We start from the raw sequence: 19,713 nt of genomic DNA, 5'->3' as shown, positions 1-19,713 counted from the left end.
CTGCTCTTTGAAGGGTCTTTTTTTTTCTTTTTTTCTTTTGCTGATTTGATGCAGAGGCGGGTGGGATAGTGCTGGTTACTGGTGATATGCTTGGCTCTGAAGTTTCTGACTCTAAGCCAAGGCTTTTCAAATCTTTTTGGTATTCTTTCAGGGCAGCTGCCTCCATTGCAGCAAACTCCTTTGATGCCTTCTCTTCTTCCTTTGCCCTATCCAGCCTCTTCGATTTAATCTCACTGATCCTCTTTGCCACATTTTCCTTATGATTCTTTCCTCTTTCATGAAGTTCAACACTAGACCTATTGTCGCAATCCAGCACCTGCAGTAATCAGAGAATTTCTTTGGTTGTGACCTCCAGCAGTCTGCCATGACTGGACCAGCCGCCCCGAGGGTCACCCCCAGGCCCAGCTGAGGCTCGTGTTCCCCACGCGGGACAAGTCAGGGTCCAGCTCACTGCGAGGCCCACCGGAGCCTCCGCGCCCGGACCTGGTCTCTTTCTTTCCCACCATCCTCGCTACGTCTTTTCCTTTCCTGTGTCTGTCTCACTGTTTTCTCTTTCTCCCTGTCTGTCCCCCATTCTGGAGAAATGGTTCCCTTTAGACTGTCAAAATATAATTTTCGAAACAGCTAAAGACAAACTCCGTGAGCACGTGTCAAATATCTGTTTACCTCCGGTGGGAACTAGCAGGTGACATAGGTGGTTCTGGGAAGATGAGAGAGAAGGAACAACAGAAAGGGTGAAAGAACGAACAGTGAAATAAAAGCGCCAAGTCGGATCGGTAGTGCCCCATGGGGCAGTGGGCAGGCATCTTAGTGTTCTGCTTAGTGTCCTACTGGGTGACAAAAAACTTGGGGTACCCTTCTCTACTGGACAGAAGGCATTTACAACCTATCAACCTTTTACTCGTTAGCATCTAACGTCACAGTATCTGGACTCTGATCAAAAGCAGTTAACTTCAAAAAAAGTTGCTTCACTTAGGGAATCAGATGGCCTGAAGCAGGCTTGGTAGAGATGGTGCTAGCTCTTCTAGTCATCTTTTTTTCTCTTAATGGCAAGTTTTGGATAAGTTTTCTTAACATGTGTCCCTCCCGCTCCGTCTTTCTCTCTTCTTGCTGTCACCCTTCTCTGAGTCTTTGAAAACTCTCGATCCACTTTACTGTATCTCTAATTTCTGTCCCTTTCTCCCCTCTTGCTTCTGTACTCCTGATCCTTGTCTGTCCCTTGAATCTCGAGCTGCATGTCTTGTCGCTGTAAATCTTTGTCTCTCCTTTCATCTCCATCCCGCCCTGATCGCTCTCCCTCTTGTTAACTGTTCTGACACACATGTCTGCCCAGCCCTGACTCTCTGACCTAGGTCTCTTTCTGTCCTGCCCGTGTCTCTGTCCGTGTCTGTTCACTTACTTTCACTGTCTCTCCTCACAACTCTCCCCGCCCCCGAGTCTGTGTCTGTCTGTCCTGTCTCTCTCGCTCCGCATCTCTACCCTCACCCTACCTCTCCCATCCTCTTTCAGACGCCGGCCGGTATCCAGGGTTGCCCTGGAAACCGCCTGCACGGCCCACTGGTTACCATGGAGACGCCCGGGCCCGCCTACCGCCCGCGAGCACAAAAAAAAAAAAAAAAAAACTGTCATCGCGCCGCGCACGCGCGCGGAGGACTGGCTGACCTCCTCCCGGACAGGAGCCGGCCGAGCCTCTCTCCAAGGCGAAAGTGGGAGAGGCTCGCTTGCGGTCCTGAGGGCGGTGGAACGGGTGGCCGGGTCTCCGCAGGGGGTTGCCATGGAGACGGTGGCTGACGGCGTCCTAGCGAGGGCCCTGATTGGTGCAGAACCCTGCTAATCCGCGAAGCCCGTAGAGAATTCAGGGAGACTTGGTGGAGGCATGCGCGGTTGGGAAGGTGGTGCGGCCGCCCGTTGCCCCCTGAGAAGCTTGCTCGCGTCGACGGGCGCCTGGACGCCTGGATTTGAGGCTGGGAGCGCGGGAAGACGCGGCCCGGAGTGTGACCCGATCGTTGCGAACAACGCTGCCCCGGGGCACAGCGGGAGGAGGGTGGAAACTGAGGCGAGGGTGGGGGACGGGCAAGGCGGCGCTCGGGCTGGTGCGTAGAGCATTCTGGGAGACATAGTCCGGCCGGGGAGGGCAGGTCGGCGAGTGCGCATGCTCAGGAGCGCGGAGCGGCCCGCTGAGCGCGGAGGTGAGGGCGGGGGCCCCTCAACCGGGAAGGTTCGGGCGGGGACGGGGGCGGCGGCCCAGCGGGATCGGGAGCGCAGGACAGGGGCCTGGGTGCCCCCCGTGGCCGGGCCCAGCGCTGTCGCGCGAGGCTCGTCAATCACTGCGCGTTGCCACGGCGACAGGATCTGGAGTCCCCGCCCCCAGTTGCCATGGCGGCATCCGGACCTGCCCCGGCTCCCTAAAGCAGAAGGTGCCCGCCCAGGCTTCTGGTAAATGTAGTTCAGGGAGCTCCGCAGGGCCGGCCCGATTACGGAGGCCCAACTGTCTCCTGGGGTTTCAGGTTGACTTGGAACCTTGAGGAGCGAAGGTTAGACCCACGGGATCAGGCGGCCCTCGAAATCGAATCCACTTCCTTAATAAACTCAGATCTCTCCACAAAGGTCGCACTGTACCTCCAGCTGCAGAAGGAGCAGCGCAAGTGTGGTGGGGGTGGGGGAAATGGAGGTTCACAGTGGCACAGCGACATGCCGAGGTTACGTGGCAAATAGGCTGGGCAGAATCTCCGACTTTCCTTGCAGTCCAGTGGTCTCGGCACCTTTGTAGCTCCCCTCTGAAAACTACCCCGTTACCTCCTAGTGCCACCTAAATCAGGAAACGGAGGAGATAGTGGGGCATTGCGTGTTGTGATAAGTCGGGCTCAGAGAATGGGGTTGAATGGGGGGACAATGGTGTCTGGGTGCTGGGCCATACAGGTGACCTTGCACAGGTGTGGGGTGGGGCAGGTGCAGTCAGGCTGCGCTGTGAAACCGCGCTGGGAGGGGAGTGGTCTGAGAGACAAGGCGAGAGAGTGGACGCTGCAGTGATAGACTGGCGTTGGTGGGGGGAGGGGTGGTAGTGGTGCAGATGCCCAGGCAGTGGATGTTGTAGGTGGCATTCACCTGGTAGGGAGAGGGATGCAGAGCAGGGGTTAGGTGGTGCGTGTAGAAGAAGCGTGGGCTTTGGGGGAGAGACGAGGTGCCTTCTGGGCCTAAGAAGCAGCCCAGGAATAGGGGGCTACCAGAGACCCTGCACAGGCCCGGCTAGAGAGGCTCACCGAGGGCTCACCAGCCCCACAGGTCCTTGGCACGGGACGGCCTCCGTGCCTCCGTTTCCTCATCCTCCTTCCACTTGGCGGGTCTCGGGATTCAACAGCGCAGCATCCAGTAGGCTCTCAAAGCGCATCGTCACCGCTGTCCTCATCGCAGCCGCCTCACCCCCTTCCTCCCCCAGGGGGAGACGCTGGCCTCAGAGCCCCAGTCTGCTCTTTCCAATGAGGCCCACGGCTCTGGGCTTCCCGGGCCACGCACCCCCAGAAGATGAGGGGCCCATCACGGTGAAGCTGGAGGAGTCTGAGGAGGAGGGTGAAGCCGCCCCATGGGATCCCGGCCCAGAGGCTGCACGACAGCGTTTCCGGCACTTCCGCTATGAGGAGGCAGTGGGTCCCCGCGAGGCGCTGGCCCGGCTGCGGGAGCTGTGCCGCCAGTGGCTGCGGCCCGAGGTGCACTCCAAGGAGCAGGTGCTGGAGCTGCTGGTGCTGGAGCAGTTCCTGGGCGCGCTGCCCGCCGAGATCCAGGCCCGTGTGCGGGGACAGCAGCCGGGCAGCCCTGAGGAGGCCGCTGCCCTGGTCGAGGGCCTGCGCCGGGAGCCAGGAGGGCCCCGGAGATGGGTGAGTCAGTGGCCCTGGGGTCGGGGCTGGAACAGTATGCATCTCTGCCTCTTCCTGGGCGGTGCCATGCTCAGCCAGACACTGGTCCCTTGTGGTTTGGAAGTGGTCACCTGCGGCAGACCCTGTGTGAGGGCAGACGGGGTTCCAGGGCCAGCCTCACTGGCCCATCCCTCCATCACCCAGAGGCATGGACAAGGGATGCAGGGTGGGGAGAGAGGGTGGGTGTCAGCAGCAGGCGAGCAACTGCAGGTGGTCCCTTCACGCCTTGCTCAGTCCCTGGTGGACATGGGTCCTTAGAGGACCTAGTCAGTCGGGACCCCTGGGGTCCCAAGATAGGGTGGATGCCCGTGAACTCCCGACCTGAGCTCCTGATGGCAGGGGCACCTCCCCAGGTCACAGTCCAGGTGCAAGGCCAGGAGGTGCTATCGGAGAAGACGGAGCCCTCCGACTTCCAGCCCCTCCCTCAAGTCACACCTCGGGCTCCAGAACCTGGGCTTGAGATGCCCCATGGGGCCACACAGGAGTCGTCGCTGGGCCTACGGGTGAAAGAGGAGCCTGGGGTTACAGAGGATCCAGGTGAGGGTAGGCAACGTGCCCATGCATTGGTGGTCCCCACATCCCGCCCAGCCAGTGGCCGTCATTATCCCTCGCATGCCAAGCCTGACTGTCACCACTGTGGTTCCTTCCGTGTTCTCAACTGGCATGGAGCTGGCTATTGGGGTTTCCTGGTGTGGGAGGCATGTGGGGTTCTCTCCCTGAGGAGATCCACTGGGGGACATTAGCCGATTGCTCGAGAGCAGACAGAAGGCTGGAGTATGGGTGGGCACAGCTGAGGAAGGACCCCAAAGTGCTGGGGAGCATTCCCTTCTCTCATACGCCTCCCAGGCAGGTGCCAGACATGCCCACCCACACTCTCTGCCATTCCTGTGTGGACCCTTAGAGCCCCCCTGACATGCCCAGCCCCAAGTCTACACCCAGGTCTCACCTCACCTGGACCCCAGCACCTGGCACACCACTGAGGAGGGCATCAGGGTGGGGGGCCCCTGGAGCCGCCTGACCCCACCCTTCCTCTCCAGAGCTTCTGGACTCTGGGCCTCTAACCAACCCCCAGGAGGCCACTTCCACTGTCCTACCTGAGGAGGCCCAGGTGAGCCCCTGCTCTGGGAGCCTCAGTGGGTGGGGGTTGGGTAGGTCCCTCCCTGGGCCTAGCCAGACACAGGCGAGCAGTGACCACTGTGGTTTCAGGGCTGTGGCGTGGCGCTGGACCAGGCCTCTCCCCATAGTGAGGCTGGGCCTGAGGGGTCCTCATGGACGGAGCACCCTGAGGCCCTGTGGCAGGAGGAAGCTGGGAGCATCTTCTCCCCAGGTGAGTAATATGGGGCCCTCCGCACGGGCAGCACCACCCCTGACCATCCCACTCCTGGCCCTGCTCAGGTGGCCCCCTTACTCCGGCATTCCCCGAGCTCCTCCATCGCCTGCAGCGTTCAACCTGCTTTAGCATCTCCTACCCGCGAGAGCCAAGCCCCCCACTAACCTCATGGCCCCTCCAGCTGCTGCTCCCCGCCCCCAATAAAACCTCCTGAGAGCAGGACTTGTGTTCCCCACGTCCGCTCCCAGCCCCGGCACCCTGGATGGCCCCCGGGTTCTGGGCTTGCATCCCACTGATTGGGGGGCGGGGCAGAGAGGGACAGCAGGTTAGTAGACAGGGTGGGCAGACAGGGGGGACCTTGACACAGGGTGGGGCCTGGGCAAGACAGAGCGGTGCCCTGCTCTCAGGCCAGATGCCCTGTGCTGTCCCCCTCAGCCACACAGCCTACGACGGTCTGCCGTCGGCCAGGCTCCCTGCCTCCTTGTCCTCCCTGTTCCCTGGACCCCTTCTCTTTGTTGGTTTACTCCCTTGTTATTCATTATTTATTTATTTTTTTTGGCTGCGTTGGGTCTTCGTTTCTGCACGCGGGCTTTCTCTAGTTGCGATGAGCGGGGGCTGCTCTTCGTTGCAGTGCGCGGGCTTCTCGTTGCAGCGGCTTCTCTTGTTGCGGAGCACAGGCTCTAGGCACACGGGCTTCAGTAGTTGTAGCACGCGGGCTCAGTAGTTGTGGTTCGCGGGCTCTAGAGCGCAGGCTGAGTAGTTGTGGCACACGAGCATCGTTGCTCCGCAGCATGTGGGATCTTCCCGGACCAGGGATCAAACCCGTGTCCCCTGCATTGGCAGGCGGATTCTTAACCACTGTGCCACCAGGGAAGTCCCACCCCCTTGTTCTGGTGAACCTTCCTGTGAACTCTGGTGTGGGAAGTAAAGTTCTGAGCTATGTTCCATATCTGAAACACATTTGTATTACACTGAATTTTGGCTGAAGAATTCTTTTTATTAACTCTGTCTCAAAACATTTTTTTTTAATTGCTGTGAAACTGGGTCAAAACATTTTTTATCACCACTGTTGGTGAGCCCTTTCAATTTGAAATTCACATTTCTCAATTGTGGGAAACTGGCTTGCATTGTTTCTTTGATTTCCTTCCCCTCCATTGTTCTGTTCTCTTGTTTCTGGAATGCCTGTTACTTTGTTATTGGACTCTAGGACAGATCCTCCAATGTTCTCTCCACTGCGATTTCCCCATCCCTTTCTTTCTGCTCTATTTTCCGGAAAATGTCTTCAGTTATAGCCTCCAGACCCTCCTTTGAGATTTGCATATCTGCTAGCAGAGTTTTAATTTCCAGGAGTGTCTTCTTTCCCTGAACATTCATTTTTTTAACCACCTTCTGTTATTCTTACAGTTGTAACATCTTTCCTTATTTCTCTGAGGATAACAATAACTTGTTTTTTAAGCTTTCTTCTTCCAGTGTGGTCTCTGGTCCCTCTGGCAGCTCTGAGCAGATGGGTGAGGGTCTTATCGGCCAGGACAACAAATCGGGGCTGGGAGGGGAGGGTGAGGGGTTCACTCCCCAAGGAGACTCACTTCTTGGGAAACGTGAGTGGGTGGGTGGAGCATGAGTGGATGCCACTGAAGCAGTCGTAGGGCAGTCTGGCTGGGCTGCTTGAAGGCACCCCTGCTGTGAGGATCTTCAGTTCTCCCCTCTGAGTGTTCTAAGAAGGCACTCCTAGCCTCTTGCCAGCATCCGGGGAGAGAGGCTAGCGTTGCAGCGCCCAATGTGACTTCCCTTAACTCCCTTGACTCCCTCAGGGTCCTCTCCCGCCCTCAACCCAGCCCTTTGCCAGGATGGGAGAGGAGGTCCAGAAGTCAGAGCTACAGCACTGCCCACTGCTTCCTCAGAATTCTGTGCAGACAGACCCAGGGCTGTTCCCTGCAGTAGCCCTGCCCAGCTTCGGCTTCAGCTTCTGAAACAGCTTCCCCAGCCCGCCTGGTGCCCCTGCCCCTTCACCTGCCTGGCCAGAGGTACCTGGTACCTCCAACTCCTGAACTTTTCAACCTCTGGGGTAAAACGGGTTGATTTCTTTCAGTCTTCCCCACTGCTGACTTACTATTCGCCTTCTCCAGTCTGCTGCACAGTTACCATTTGCCCATTTTGCTTTCCAGAGTAGAAAATATCAGGGATTTGTTTGTTTCCTCTCTTCTTCTCTTCATCTCTGTGGACTTTATGCCTTGTAAAAACAAAACAAAACCTTTATGGTGGTTTTTAATGTTGTTTCACAATGAAACAAATTTAAATAGATACCATTACTACCCAGAAGTCCCCATTTGCTGTTTTTTATCAATAAGGATCCAAACTCATTCTTTTTTCATAACGTCCTTGTTTTGTGGATACTGATCCATCCTTTGAGAATTTGCAAGTACCTTATGTTATTTCTGGCCTTGTTAGTTAGCTCAGTTTCCTTGGGTGTGAATGCTCCCACTGGGTGCACTGCTGACAGCCTGCCCTTCACAGCTCTGGGGGCTTCTTCTTTGTCCCTGCCCTAAGCGTCATCCTGGGTGAGGGACTGCCACAGGGTCCAGCATAACTCTGAACTGGAAGGCTCGTCTGGGCCCCTAGCCATTCAATGGAGATACCTCTGCAGCCTCACTGAAAGCAAAAGGTCCGCGGGTGCACAGGGCTCACCCAGGCTGTGTCCTCAACCCCCAACTTCATGACAGAGCCTGGCTCTCGTCCTCAGTGTCCACAGCCTCGGCACCATACAGCATGGTGCACCAGGCTCTGGATTCCTGAATCTCACCGTCCTTTCTTGCTTTGGAGCTGCCCCAGGTATTTTGAAAGCTCTTTTCTTGTGTTCCGTCTGTCAGTTGTGCATGTTGAAGCTGAGAGAGTAGCATCTGATACATGCCCCTTCTGCTGTTTGTCTTCAGCTGGCTGGCCAGGCTTGGCTCATGCTGTGTAGCTGACGCTCCAGCCTGGACCTGCTTCTCTCAGCCCACAGCCCCCCGGTCTCTCTGCTCTCTCCAGCCACACCGGCAGTTCCACCCCAGGCTCCTCGGCAGGTTCTTTCTCTGCAGTCCCATTCTCTCCTCAGGCTGTACTCTTCCACAGTCAACCACAGCTCACCTCAGCCGCCTTGGTATCCCCATAAGGTCTCCTGGCTGCTCCCCTTGCCCTCAACCGAACATCTTCTGTGCAGCCAGTGCTTTTATCAGGAGAACATTTTGAATTGCTAGGACATTCACGTGTTAGAAAATTCAGAAAGCACAAGGGAGTATACAGTGGAATGCCCCTCTCCTGTATCACATGGTCCTGCACCCCAACAGCCAACATCACCGGTTTTTTGTGTGTACTTCCAGAAAGATTCTCTGCGTAGAAGAACAAACACAAATTCAGGTGCATACTCATTGCCCGCTTTTAAAACACACGTGGATGCTTAATCTTCCCCCTGTTCCACGCCTGACGTTTTTCACGCATCTTCCCACTTGAACACACAGCAACGAGCGCTCTCCTCTTTGGACAGCTGCATAGAGCCCACTGGGGCTCACCGTGGACACACCCGTTTATCCACACAGGCCCCTACTGACATTCCTTTGGGTTACTTTTCAGTGAGAACTGAGAAACCTCCTACACCGGTCATTTCACACAGGGGGACACAACTGGTGGAGAAGCACCTAGACGTGGAACTGTTGGATCAGAGGGTGGGAAATTGGACGCTTTGATGCACTTTGCCACACTGGCTTCTGTTGATGCTCGCCAGCGGTGCACACAAATGCTTGGGTTCCTGGAGTTAGGGTGTGGAACCGGTAACGAGTACGGCCCTAATACGCACTTCGCTTACTAGGAGGGGACTGAGCATATTTTACAGAATTTAAGCATCAGTGACATTTCCTTTCCTTTTCCTGCCCTTTCCCGTTTGTCAGGTTGTCCGTCTTTCTTGTTGATTGATTGGCGCACCTTACTTTGGTTAATTAGTCTCTTGCCTCTGGAGAGTTCTCAGTTTGTCATTCGTCTTTTGACTCGGAGGGTTTTTGCTGTGCACAGATGATTTCCTTTGACACAGTATAGTTTTTCTGAGTTTTCTTTGGCAGCTGATAGGTCTTCTGTCACCTACTGAAGCCCTTGCTAGTCTCCCAGTCTCCTTGCTTTAACTTCCTTCTTCTCCGTTGCCTGTGCTCACATCGCCTGCCTCCCCCAGCATCTAATGATGGAGTGCTCACAGCGTGGCTGGAACCTGCTCCTTTTACCCGCAGACACCCACCCCTGTCTGATCACATGCAGGCCCAGGACTCCATAGGCCATGTACATGCCACAGCAGCCATGTTCACGTTTCCCGGCAGACTGGGCCCAACTCCTGTGCCCCACAGCCTGCGTGTGGCCTCTGACCCTCGGGAGTCCCGTGGGCATCTCAAGGAAGGCACGGCAGACAAAAGTCCTGGTTGCCTGCATTCCCTGCCTCTACCCCCTGCCCTATTCCCTTCCTGTTGGCTCCACTTCCAGCCTCCCTCAGACCCACCCACAGCTCTGCCTTTGTGGAAACCATCATCATCCACCCGGACAGTGCAAGGGCCACCTGCCCCACCTTTGCCCTACAGCCCTTCCAGAAAGGTGGTTTTTACAAACTTAAGTCAGACCTGGAAAGCTTGTCCCCAGCTTTTCAGTCTTCCACCTCCTGAAGGGTCTGTCCCATTGTCACCTCCTTAGGGAAGCCTGCACAGGTACAACCCCTGCCCCTGCCCACGTCACTTCTGTCTGCCTCCTTGGTCAGTTTCAGGTCGCTCTAGTTCGCACCGTTTCCGCAGGGCTGGAGTGGCTCTGGGCACAAGTGGGTTCTCTGTCATGAATGAGTGGATCCCCTTCTGCAATGCAGGGTTTACACTCCAGATGGACAGCATCTCTGCTGGCCCAGACACTGTGAGCCCCCACGTCCACCTCCCCTGGGACCTCGGCGTGGCCAGCCTCACGGGCCGACTCGAGTCACCCTCCCTCGAAGGTGGCTTCTCACACGCGCTGGTGCTCTCCAGCGACCCGGGAGGTGAGCAGGACCCCACGTACGATCCCCGCCAGGGCGTGGGCCCCGGGCTGGCCGCCGCTCGCTGGCGTGCCCCCAGGGGCCGGAGCCGGGGTCGAGGTCGCCCCAGCACAGGCGCCGGAGCCGTGCGAGGTGGCCGCTGCGACGTGTGCGGGAAGGTGTTCAGCCAGCGCAGCAACCTGCTAAGGCACCAGAAGATACACACGGGCGAGCGGCCGTTCGTGTGCGGCGAATGCGGCCGCAGCTTCAGCCGCAGCTCGCACCTGCTGCGCCACCAGCTCACCCACACCGAGGAGCGGCCGTTCGTGTGCGGCGACTGCGGCCAAGGCTTCGTACGCAGCGCGCGCCTGGAGGAGCACCGGCGCGTGCACACGGGCGAGCAGCCCTTCCGCTGCGCCGAGTGCGGCCAGAGCTTCCGGCAGCGCTCCAACCTGCTGCAGCACCAGCGCATCCACGGCGACCCCCCGGGCCCCGGCGCGGCACCCCCCGCGCCTCCTGGCGCGCCGGAGCCCCCAGGCCCCTTCCCGTGCAGCGAGTGCCGCGAGAGCTTCGCGCGGCGCGCCGTGCTGCTGGAGCACCAGGCGGTGCACACGGGCGACAAGTCTTTCGGCTGCGTGGAGTGCGGCGAGCGCTTCGGCCGCCGTTCGGTGCTGCTGCAGCACCGGCGCGTGCACAGCGGCGAGCGGCCCTTCGCCTGCGCTGAGTGCGGCCAGAGCTTCCGGCAGCGCTCCAACCTCACGCAGCACCGGCGCATCCACACGGGCGAGCGGCCCTTCGCCTGCGTGGAGTGCGGCAAGGCCTTCCGCCAGCGGCCCACGCTCACGCAGCACCTGCGCGTGCACACGGGGGAAAAGCCCTTCGCCTGCCCTGAGTGCGGCCAGCGCTTCAGCCAGCGTCTGAAGCTCACTCGCCATCAGCGGACGCACACCGGCGAGAAGCCCTACCACTGCAGCGAGTGTGGCCTGGGCTTCACGCAAGTCTCGCGGCTCACCGAGCACCAGCGCATCCACACAGGCGAGCGGCCCTTCGCCTGCCCGGACTGCGGCCAGAGCTTCCGGCAGCACGCCAACCTCACGCAGCACCGGCGCATCCACACGGGCGAGCGGCCGTACGCATGCCCCGAGTGCGGCAAAGCCTTTCGCCAGCGGCCCACGCTCACGCAGCATCTGCGCACCCACCGGCGCGAGAAGCCCTTCGCCTGCCAGGACTGCGGCCGCTGCTTCCACCAGAGCACCAAGCTCATCCAGCATCAGCGCGTCCACAGTGCAGAGTAGCCAGCGCGCGCTGCACCCCCGTCTCCGCCCTCACCTCGGTCCTCCGTGCGGGGGTGGGGGGGCGCTGCTGCAGAACACCTACCTCTCGGGGATGCTGTGAGGCCTGTGATCACGTGGGTACAAGCCAGCCCTCTTAGGGCCCGGTGCCCAGTAGGTGCTCAATAAACAGTACACGGAACCTGCGTCTGGGTCTGCACCAATTCAGTTCCTCCCCACCTGCCTGGGTCCCTCTCTGCCCACCCCACAGGTCCACCACTTTCTTTGCAACCACATGATTCCTGTAAGAGCCAGAGCCCCCTGCAGATGTGGCCCCTAGCAGAGCCTGGCCATATCTGTGGGGTGCCCCCCTTGCACCACGGCTCCTGTACTATTTGCCCATGTTCCCTTCGACCCACACATCTGCCGGCCCAGCCAGCTGCCAGATGAGGACCTGGACTGGCAGAGTTCTCCCCAGCCAGCCAACATCATCAGGTGCTGAAGTATCAGGCTGGTGTCCAGCAAGCCAGAGCCGGCCTGAGAATGTGTTTATGAAACTTTAAACCTAGGGAGCCACTTCTTAGGTGTGAAAGCTACAAGGCTTTACCTGGGAATCCATATTCTTGCGAGACTTTCCTCTGTTCCCCGCAGACTCCAGCCAGTCCGCGACCCGCAGGCGGCTGCAAGCCCCAGGCCATTTCCCCAGCCCTCTAGTATCGTTCCCATCACGCGCCCATCACGCGCCGTTCTCCTCCCTCCCCGGCCCCACGCACAGCCCCTAAGGGCTCCCGCACGCTGGGAGGGCTCTATCGTGAGTGTGTTCAGTAACGAGTCGCAGGAAGCACAGCCGGCAGCAGCTTTCCTGAAGATGGACAGATACTGCCAGTTCCACTTCCGTGTCCTGCAGACTTGAGGGCGGGCGTCTCTGGAACCCTCCAGCCTCTTCCGGTGCCATTGCTTCTTTTGCCCCATCTTCCCCTTCCATCCTACTGCTCAGGCCCTGACACAGTCCCCCACTCCACCCATGGGTGCTGTTAAGTGCCAGAGACAATGGAGAAAGGCAGCTCCAAAGAGGGCATCTTCATGCAGCAGGGTCTGGCTTGGGACTTAAACCCCACTCCAGGAGGGTGTCAGCCTGCCCTTGGCCTAGAGGGTTCCAGAACAGCCCTTCTAGGCCTGTATGTCCAAGCTTCTTCCAGAAGTGCAGCTGGACTTGCCCCTGCCACTGAGTCACCCTGATCCCTTCAAGACTTGGGCCCTGGTATCAGGGAAAGACAAGCCAGCCTGGGCCAGAGGCTTCCTACAGACATGCTAGAGAAGGCATGCTCCCTGCCTCAGCCCCCCTTCCTCCCCTCCCCTATCCCTCTCTTTTCCCCACCTCCCCGCTAGTCTAGCCCCAGCCAAGACCAGAGCCACTCTGGCATCTACTACGTCTGGCAAAGTCAGCAACCCCCCCATGCAGGGGCACTCCTGTGTGGCACAGTCAGGGGTGGGGCGTCCCCGGACCCTCTGACAGCACTCACGGTTCTCTCTGATCACAAAGGGGATTCTAGGAAACCTGGTCTGGGATCTGTAGAATCAGAGGGGAGAGGAAGGCAGGGAGGGGTTGGGAGAATCAGATCAGAGAAGGCATATGAATGAACACTGAGGTAGCCAGTGGTCTCAGGTTAGAGGAATGTTGCCGGAACTTTATAAATCCTGTAACATGGCTTTTTTTTTTTTCTTTTTCTTTTTTTTACAACTTGTATGATTTTTATCATCTGAAACAAAGAAAACAAGAAAGCTCTCATCTTCGATCATCTTCGTGTTAATCATGAAGGGAAATCTGTGCAGATACAACTACATAAAAACATGAAATTTCACACAGGAAAAATTACAGTAAACATGAAAAGCATGGAGACATCCGGCCAGGGCCCCACACCCGAAGCCTTGAGAAGTCCATGGACCCACCTGCCAAAACAGCCCTCTGAGAAGAAATCAACATGAACAGCTATGTGAGGGCCACCCATGAAAGGTCATTTCTGCAGCTGGCCAGGCACACCTCTGCAATCCAGTCATGTGGCTGCAGGTCGAGAACCAAGTGTTACCATACTATCATCAGGGCTGAGGGATTGGACAGAATGACCACCTCGCCCCACTTGGCCAGAGCCATATGAGGCACCCAGGAGAGGAATACCAAAGCACTGGTCATCTAAGAAAGCTACAACAGTGCCCAGCCAGCCTGTACCTGAGCCCATACTCTTCACTCCCAAGCCCAGCCTCCCCATGCCACGTCCATCCAATTATTCTCACCAGAAGCCTAGCCTCCCGAATCTATCCACTTCTCTCCACGCCCCAGCACTGTTCTGATCCCAGCCGTCCATCTCCAGCCTGGAGGCCCACAGCACTCAGCCTCTCTTCCCTGCCTACTCCCGCTCCCTCGTTCCCCAAACAGACCCTTTCTTCCCAGTGTCAGCTCCCAGAGGCTACGCTAACAACCCTACGTGCACTTCCACCCTCACAACTCACCCGCCACGTTCTGCCCAGTCCCTCCAAGGCACTGGCCCCAGCTTCCCTCAGGACCTCTGCATGTGCTAAGCCCTAGGTTGCATCCTAAGAGGCTGCAGGCCCAAGGGCCACAGGCACCTTTGCCACCAAAACCACCTGTGCCTCTCTGCCACTTGAGTGGCCACGAAGGTGACAAGGAATATACAGCTTAGCTGCACCACTTCCAACCCAGCCCCCTGCCTCAGTTAGGCCATTCTCTCCTCCCTGGTCCAGAAACCATGGCCCCCTTTGCCTAGCATTCTGTTGCATGGTCAAGTCTTCCCCCACTGGACGGTGGGGAAGCCACAAGATCAGAGATCACGCGAGTCGAGCTTTGGCTAGTCCTCTCCAGGGAACCAATTCCCCATCCCCAGATGGGCCCTTAGCGGAAGGGCCTCAGCAACTGGCCTGGGGATGGGCACATGAACCAGGCTGACCAATAGAAACCACCCCTGAGACTTTGGCTGGAAACCGCAGTATGGTCATCAACCCTCACGTCCTGTACAAAAATAAATAATCAGCAAGAGCAGAGCGGATGAGAAGAACGGAGAGGGAGAGGGAAACTGAGTCTGGAAGAGCCCTCTGGGTCCCAGAACCAGCCATGTCTGAAGCCTGAGAATGCTGGGACGGTTGCAATCTTGTCAGCCCCAAACCTGAGCCGTTTGCAGCTTCTGCTCTCCCATCCTCACCCCGGCGCCTCTCCAGCGCTCAGCTCTCAAGGGAGTCAACGAAGCTGGGAGTGTGAGGCTAGGACAACTAGAGGGCTGAAGAGGGGCGTCTGGGATGGTGGAAAGAGAATGGAAAGGGGCGAAAGGGGGAGCGGCTGCACAGACACCACTGGGACCAGTCCACGGAGCCCAAAGACGCCGAGGGCACCCGGGCAGGGCCTCTGAGGAGGCTGGGGCCGGGATGGACGCCAAATCAAGACCCGAAGGGGTAGAGCCGACTCCCTGGGGTGAGGATGGGGCCGGGGTCGTTCGCCAAGAGGAGGCCATGGACTGAGCCTGCCCACCCCCAGCGCGGGCCCAACTGGGCCGCCGGGACTACTTCTCCCTTGGTGGGCCGTATGATGGCGGCACGTCGCCTCAGCGACTGGATGGGACGTGCGGCAGGAGCCTCATTCGGACGCGGGCAGGCTGAGAGACAGAGCCCCCGCCGCCCCACGGGCCCGGCCCCCCGCCCCAACCAGCCCTCGCGGCGCTGCTCACCGCCTGACGGCTCCCTTGGTGACAGCCTGAAATCGCACAACCGCTCCGCGCCGCTTCCTCCCGCCCACCCCGGGGCACGCTGAGCCGTGATTGGAGGGGAGATTGGCCCCGCCCACATCTCACGCGCAGCCGGCGGAAGGTCGTAGGGCACCTCCGCTGGAACTGTAGACCCGCGCAGAGCGCGGCCCCTCCCCACGTTCCGCTTCCGAAGTGTGTCAGCCCGTGTAAACCTCCACGGTGCTTACTACCCTCTGACACAATACACGTTTTATTTGTTAGTTAACCTCAACCAGACTCTCTGCGAGAGGGTTCTCTGGGTTTGCGATGGGATACCGAAAGTGCTGGACCACGCACCCTCTAGGCAACGCCCCGGCCTTGCTCAGGCTCTGACCTGACCCAGCCTCAGTCTGTGACCCCCGGGGCCAAGTACTTCGTTTGGCCCGCCTACGCCGCCGTCTGCTCGAGTGCAAGTGGGAATGGCTGGACCGCAAGCGGAGCTGCCCGCATCTGCCCCACTTAAAGATGGCGGCAACACCGCCCCCCTCTCTGGACCCGCGGGCGTCCCCGGAAGTGACCGGCCCGGCCCGGCCTGCCCGAACGGAAATACCCGAGCCTAGCCGAAGGAGCCCGATCCCCAAGTCCCATCGCGGAGCAACGCGGGGCGGTGGCGTCGGCGGCTGCGCAGGCGCACAGCGCAGGCCGGGCGGAAAGAGCCGAAGCGGGCAGGCGGCGGAAACATCCGAAGCGGTGGGGCGCCAGAGGCCGTTGCGGACCTCCGCGCCGAAGCCGCTGCTGCCGCGGAAGCCGAGCCTCCTCCAGTACACGGCCGTCGCCACCGCAGCCCCCGCCTCCCTCTTCCGACCCGAGCCGCAACCCCCTCGGGAAGGGAGCGAGTGAACGGGCTAGTGGCGCGGCCTAAGGACCCCGCTTCCGCAGCCGCAGCTGGGCCTGAGGACACCGGAGCGGGCGAGGGGGAGGAGGGAGCGGCGGGTGGGGGCGGGGCCGAGCGGACACGAGAACAGCCGAGTGGGCCCGAGCGCCGCCGAGCGAGCCCGAGGCGCCGGGCCAGGCCGGAGCCGACTACGGGAGCCGACGCGGGCCGCGCGGTGGGCGCGGAGCGGCGCGGCAGGCCGGGCGGGCGGCGGCAGCAGCCAAAGAGGCCGCGGCGGCGGGTCCGAGTGGCGGAGGCGGCAAGGGCGGCGGCGGCGGGGGGCCGGGTGGCCGGGGTCCCGGGCCCCGCAGGGGCGGCAGCGGCGGCGGCGGCAGGATGATCAAGCTGTTCTCGCTGAAGCAGCAGAAGAAGGAGGAGGAGTCGGCGGGCGGCACCAAGGGCAGCAGCAAGAAGGCATCGGCGGCGCAGCTGCGGATCCAGAAGGGTAAGGAGTCGGGATGGGGGTGGAGGTCGGAGGTCAGGGCCTGGCTTGGGGTAATGCGGTCGCCAGGGGTCAGAGGTGTCAGAAATGGGGGGGCCGCGGATGTGGGGATCGGAGATCAGGGCCTGGGGATTGAGGGATCAGGGGTGGAGTAATAGTCACTGAAGTGGTCAGAGATGCGGGGCCGAGAATGGGGCACTGAAGGTATTTGGAAAGCCAGATGTCTGATATTAGGGACTGAGAATCTGAGAGTGGCAGTGTAGTGGGGGGACCGGGAACTCGAGAGTCTGGGGGGGGTCAGACGGGAACCTGGGTGAAAGGCGGAGGAGATATGGATAGTGGGGGCCAAGGATTGAGGATCCGAGTGGGAGATTTAGTGTATTATGCTGGGGTCAGTGGGAATCAGAGTCAGGCGTGGTGAAGTACGTTCTGGGGCCTGGGTTTCGTGGGTCTGGGGGGGGAGGCGTCACATGGCAATTTGGGGTTTAGGGTGACAGGAGGAGGAAGGAGGGACAGTGGGTGCCAGAGATTAGAGATAGGAGTAGGGTTGGGTTTAGACCATGATGCTGGAGATGCTGGAAATCTTATAGTCAGAACAGTGTAAGGTAGGAGGGCTGGGAAACTCACAGATCTGGGGGTCAGATGGGAACCTGGGTTTGGGATGACAGGCAGAAAGAGGAGTATATGGATCGTGGGGACCAGGGATTGCTGGGGGGATGATTTAGGGTGTGGAGGGGGAATAAGGTCTTTGAGTTTGGGCAGATAATTGGGGACTCCTCTAGAAGGTGGGGGTTATGGCCAGGGATCCTGGGTTTGGGGTAGTCAGAGGCTCTTGGAGGGCACATGGGAGTGGGGGCATTTAGGAGCTGGGTTGGGGGGGACCCAGCTGTTGGGTGCTGCGACTTAGGGCTGTGGATTCAGAAGAGTTGGAACTTACCCTGGGCCAGGAGCTCAAGCACAGTCACAATTGAACATGCGTGTTTGTGGTGTTCTGTAGACCCAGAAGAGCCTGCCTGGAGACTGGGGAGCAGGGAGAGGGTTGGGGGTGTGGTCCACTGCCCAGGCCAGAGCCGGGGTCCTGGAGGAGGCTACGGAGGCTCTGCTGGCACCTGCACCTGCTCTGAGCACCCTCCTCTCTCTCCCTCTTCCTTTCTCTCTGTTTCCCTTTTCTGCGTGAAAACGCAGACATAAACGAGCTGAATCTGCCCAAGACGTGTGACATCAGCTTCTCAGATCCAGACGACCTCCTCAACTTCAAGCTGGTTATCTGTCCTGATGAGGTGAGGGCACACTCAGCTGGACTCCCAGGCACGGCGGGTGGCCCCACCTCAAGTAGGGAGACCTGGTTCCCCTGCCAGGCCTTGCTGGATGGGATCCCAACTCCTCTTTTCTTCCTTCACAGGGCTTCTACAAGAGCGGGAAGTTTGTGTTCAGTTTTAAGGTGAGTCTCGGTGGGCCGGGGTGGCTCCCTGGGCTGAGGAAGCGACAGGTGAGGCCCCGGCCAGGCACTGCTGGGGCACCTATCCACCTCCCCTCTGTTTTCCTGGAGCCAGGTGGGCCAGGGTTACCCGCATGACCCCCCCAAGGTGAAGTGTGAGACGATGGTTTATCACCCCAACATTGACCTCGAGGGCAACGTCTGCCTCAACATCCTCAGGTGAGGGCACGAGCCCTCCACAGCTCTCCCCAGCCCTGCCTGCCAGGCGCCCTTCGTGGCCTTGCACTACACCTGTCTCTGTCCATTCCTTACCCCTTGTGGTGTGTGTTCCTCTGTCTCTTCATCTCCACGTTTTCTTCCTCGTGGCTTGACCTTGGCTTTCTCCATGGTCTGTCCTTCTCTGCACCCTCCCGCTAGCTTCTCCCATCCGCACTGTCCCGTGCCCTGGGCCTGACCTGTCCGGTCCCAGCAGGGCCTGTGGCGGCTGCCCACTCACCAGCCCTTGATCACGATGTTCTCTGCCCACAGAGAGGACTGGAAGCCAGTCCTTACGATAAACTCCATAATTTATGGCCTGCAGTATCTCTTCTTGGTGAGTAGGGGCAGGGGCGCTGGGGCTGGGGGAGGTTGGCCTTCTGCCCCTTGGGCTTGTTGACGCCCACCCATACCGGCCACAGGAGCCCAACCCTGAAGACCCACTGAACAAGGAAGCCGCCGAGGTCCTGCAGAACAACCGGAGGCTGTTTGAGCAGAACGTGCAGCGCTCCATGCGGGGTGGCTATATCGGCTCCACCTACTTCGAGCGCTGCCTGAAATAGGGTCGGCGCATACCCACCCCTGCCAGGGCCACCAGCCCCGGCGTCCCCTGCAAATATTTATTGGGGGCCACAGGTGGGGGGGGCATGGGGCAGCCGGTGGGGGAATCCCATGCCCTGACCTGCCACCCCTCCCTGCCACCCGCTCCTAGTTGTTTTTTTTTTAAACCACCATGTGATTGAGGTCGGCGCTGCCTCCCCCGACCTGCTCAGCGATGGGAAATGAATTGGCTTGTCTAGCCCCACGCTGGGTGCTATCCAGCCCCCCTAATCTGGGCTCTGGGGTGGGAGGCCAAGGGTGGCTGGGCACCCGGCACCCCACCCCTGCACCACTGGAGGTCCCGCCAGGCTATTAAAGGGGAATGTTACTGCATGGCCTCTGCCTCTTCCTTTTGTGGAGTGGGAGGGGCAGGTGATGTCCACCAGGGCTCCTGCAGCAAGCGTGGTGGGAGTTGTGTGCTCACAGGTGGCATTAGGGCCCCCCCTCCCGCCCCCGCGTCAGCAGGCTGCCCAGTGCCTGGGGCAGCCCTGGGAGTGGTGAGGGGACCAAGCCCCAGGCCTCGGGCTGGGGGGGATGAATCCCACTCCGGAACAAGGGAGGGGCAGGATCCAGTAACCACAGGCTTCCTGGCCAGTAAGCCAACATCCAAGGAAGTCCGCACCATCTCCTGTTCTGCCCCCTTCTGCCATGGGAGGGCCTGACGAGGAGAACGCTGCCTGGTGCCACCGGGTGCCTGAGGTCCAGAAACATCAGCGAGAGTTCTGGGTCCCTGAGATGAGCTGGACCCTACAGTGGATGACGTGGTGGGGTGCAGGGCCTCCGGGTGGCT

The 19,713-nt window shown here is 59.5% G+C and overlaps 2 protein-coding genes across 3 annotated transcripts; both read left to right on the top strand.

Annotated features, from left to right (window-relative positions):
• The first annotated feature begins 182 nt into the window (after positions 1–182).
• MZF1 (myeloid zinc finger 1) lies at positions 183–11,729 on the top strand. 2 transcript variants are annotated; one of them, XM_082369223.1, is made up of 6 exons: positions 183–2,189; positions 3,437–3,872; positions 4,265–4,448; positions 4,949–5,019; positions 5,118–5,238; positions 10,112–11,729. In XM_082369223.1, exons 2-6 carry the CDS (start codon positions 3,477–3,479, stop codon positions 11,545–11,547), a joined length of 2,208 nt encoding a protein of 735 aa, XP_082225349.1. In that variant the 5' UTR covers positions 183–2,189; positions 3,437–3,476; the 3' UTR covers positions 11,548–11,729. The 2 variants fall into 2 exon arrangements, with proteins under 2 accessions (XP_082225349.1, XP_082225350.1); XM_082369224.1 differs by having other exon boundaries at positions 183–2,534.
• A 4,650-nt stretch (positions 11,730–16,379) lies between these two features.
• On the top strand, positions 16,380–19,256 carry UBE2M (ubiquitin conjugating enzyme E2 M). Its single transcript, XM_082369407.1, has 6 exons — positions 16,380–16,633; positions 17,816–17,910; positions 18,033–18,071; positions 18,184–18,287; positions 18,597–18,660; positions 18,746–19,256. The coding sequence occupies exons 1-6, from the start codon at positions 16,525–16,527 to the stop codon at positions 18,884–18,886; spliced, it is 552 nt and encodes a 183-aa protein (XP_082225533.1). The 5' UTR covers positions 16,380–16,524; the 3' UTR covers positions 18,887–19,256.
• The last annotated feature ends 457 nt before the right edge of the window (positions 19,257–19,713 follow it).

The sequence above is a fragment of the Balaenoptera borealis genome, assembly GCF_965194805.1.
Source record: "Balaenoptera borealis genome assembly, chromosome: 19".
Classification (NCBI taxonomy): Eukaryota; Metazoa; Chordata; class Mammalia; order Artiodactyla; family Balaenopteridae; genus Balaenoptera; species Balaenoptera borealis.
This window is presented reverse-complemented; position numbering and strand designations above follow the sequence as displayed.

Bases quoted from the DNA above. Each gene is read 5' to 3' on its own strand.
- MZF1 (XM_082369223.1), top strand. From the start codon at position 3,477: ATGAGGCCCACGGCTCTGGGCTTCCCGGGCCACGCACCCCCAGAAGAT. The intron at 5,020-5,117 runs GTGAGCCCCTGC...CTGTGGTTTCAG, and splicing joins TCCTACCTGAGGAGGCCCAG to GGCTGTGGCGTGGCGCTGGA. The intron at 5,239-10,111 runs GTGAGTAATATG...TCTGCAATGCAG, and splicing joins TGGGAGCATCTTCTCCCCAG to GGTTTACACTCCAGATGGAC.
- UBE2M (XM_082369407.1), top strand. From the start codon at position 16,525: ATGATCAAGCTGTTCTCGCTGAAGCAGCAGAAGAAGGAGGAGGAGTCG. The intron at 16,634-17,815 runs GTAAGGAGTCGG...GTGAAAACGCAG, and splicing joins GCAGCTGCGGATCCAGAAGG to ACATAAACGAGCTGAATCTG. The intron at 18,661-18,745 runs GTGAGTAGGGGC...TACCGGCCACAG, and splicing joins GCCTGCAGTATCTCTTCTTG to GAGCCCAACCCTGAAGACCC.